The 2,190-nt window shown below is 30.3% G+C and overlaps 1 protein-coding gene across 1 annotated transcript in view; it reads left to right on the forward strand.

Moving 5' to 3' along the window:
- LOC105309798 (membrane cofactor protein-like) overlaps window positions 1–2,190 on the forward strand; it is a gene marked incomplete at both ends in the record, with an annotated part of 18,233 nt that overhangs the window by 13,860 nt on the left and 2,183 nt on the right. The window contains one exon of the mRNA XM_011385997.1: window positions 732–782. Coding sequence (XP_011384299.1) covers window positions 732–782 — 51 coding nt within the window. The remainder of the gene's footprint in view (window positions 1–731; window positions 783–2,190) is intronic.

A 2,190-nucleotide genomic window follows, 5' to 3' on the forward strand; every position in this document is an offset into this window, starting at 1 on the left:
TGTACTAATTTCTTCTCATCAGGAAGAGAGGGTAAATTAAACATGTTTCTTGAATGTTTTGGTGCTCCTCATACATAACATACATTTTTGAAGCTTTCGTTTGTACTCTGTATTGCATGATGCCTCTTTTAAAAATGTGCCTGCCTGAGTGTGCCATCAAAATTGCATGCATTTCTTTGCTAAAAATATTTTCAGCTACTTTTAATATTATCATCACATGAGTAGTCTGTGCACAGTTGCATCAGCTATTGTGACTGTAAGAAAATTTTTTGTGAAATTTTTGGTTTAAGTTTTACAGCAAATTATGGACCATGATGGGGACTTTCTTACACTATGTATACCCTATTTCTAAATTGGACTCGTGGCCAAGATAAAATTTACAACAGGAATCTGTGACAGGTATAGTCACTAGAATTTTTAGGATGAAAGTTTCCATTTGTCTATATAACTTTGGTTATTGTTAGAAACTATATAGGGGTCTTCACTCAAATACACAATTTTATTTCATTTGGAGTTATTATTTATATAAGTTAAACTTGGGAATTAAAAAGCAACACTGACGTTCTCTTAATTTCTTAGGTTGCAGTAAAACTGAAGGCTAAAACTTAAAAGTTGCTGAGAGGGGTTAGATTCGTAAGCCACCTCATTATTTTAATTGTCTTTTCATCTATAAAGATGAAAAATGGGGAAGCTTAACATTGAAAAAAGTATATATTTTTTCTTTTTTCCAGAGAATGTCACTTCCAGTGATGAATCACAAGCTAATGACGTTAAGGATTTAGGTATTATTTTGGTTATTAATAACCCGGCATTATAAGATCTTAGAGTTCTACATGGAAATATCATATTTAAATTACCTGTACTTAGAGTAGAAACAATCTATCCCAAATGGGTGGTAATTGACATTTGGACTTATTTAAATAGTTTAGATACTATGACAAATGTAACCAGTTGTATGTGTAGACACATAGATAATACAGTTTTCAAGAGATGCTCCAAATTAGAATTCCTAGTATGGTGAGGTAACTTTATCAAATATTGTGTTTATATGTAGATTAAAATATATAAAACATAACTTCCTTTCCATGTGATAATTTTGTGATAGCAATTTATAGGTAAATTTTCTTGTTATTCATACCTTGTATATGTAGGCCTTAAAATACTGCAAGTGAGATTATTGTTTTTCTAAAACATGCTGTTATAGCACACTTTATGTAGACTCACAAGGTTCTCCCAATATATATTAAGAAAATGATAAAGTATAGCTGTACAGTTAAATGAAATATAAGATTTCTTGATGAGTAAATGAAAAATATGTATTTTATTTACATTAGACTAGTAAGGTAATCTTTTTATAAAATGTGCCTTAGGCTTTTTATGTTTTCCTTCTGAACACTGTGGTTAAACTGTATTGTGCCAGTTAATCAAGTGTCGTCTTAAGACATTAAACACTTGATAATTTTTTTCTGAAGAAGTAAACATGACACTATATGCTTTGCCATATAAAAATTTCATAAAAATAATGGCCACTTAGAAGTAGAGGTAAAACTAACCAACATTTCTAAGAATTAAGATTTGCTAGTAGTATTTATTGCTCCTTAGACACTCAAAAATGCATGTTTAAGTTTCTATGCATAGTTTTCATCCATGTGTCCCAGTGTTTCATATACATGCTTAGAATCTCCTTCATAATTAAGACTATGTCTTAATTTTCTTTGGATAGAGAGATAAAGAGGTATTGATAATAAGATAAATATTGTTTGTGAAGATTGCACCTGGGCGATAGATTAAGAGAACTTCATTATGACATTCCACAGACCCACTTTTGGTGAGAAAAGGATACATTAAATTTCTATAAATCATAAGAAATATAGACTGAATACTGGACTAAACCAACTATAATGGGATAATATGTTTTCAAAATGACTTTCCTCTAATGAGTGAATTCTAATTGTTCTATTAATAACCTTCACTAAATAACCTAGTGCGGAAACTATAGCACAAAATAATGTTGGACCCTAAGCCTGGAATCGGATTAGAAAGGTTCTATGATCAAAATTACCTAGATGCACTAACAGTGTTACTAAACTGGATTGAGAAACATTTTCTTTGCTATAATTTATACATGATCTGGTCAAATTTAAAATGTAACTGCTATCTGGAGACTCATATATGCTCAATTATATCAAA

This window comes from Pteropus vampyrus, unplaced genomic scaffold (genome assembly GCF_000151845.1).
Source record: "Pteropus vampyrus isolate Shadow unplaced genomic scaffold, Pvam_2.0 Scaffold858, whole genome shotgun sequence".
NCBI lineage: Eukaryota > Metazoa > Chordata > Mammalia > Chiroptera > Pteropodidae > Pteropus > Pteropus vampyrus.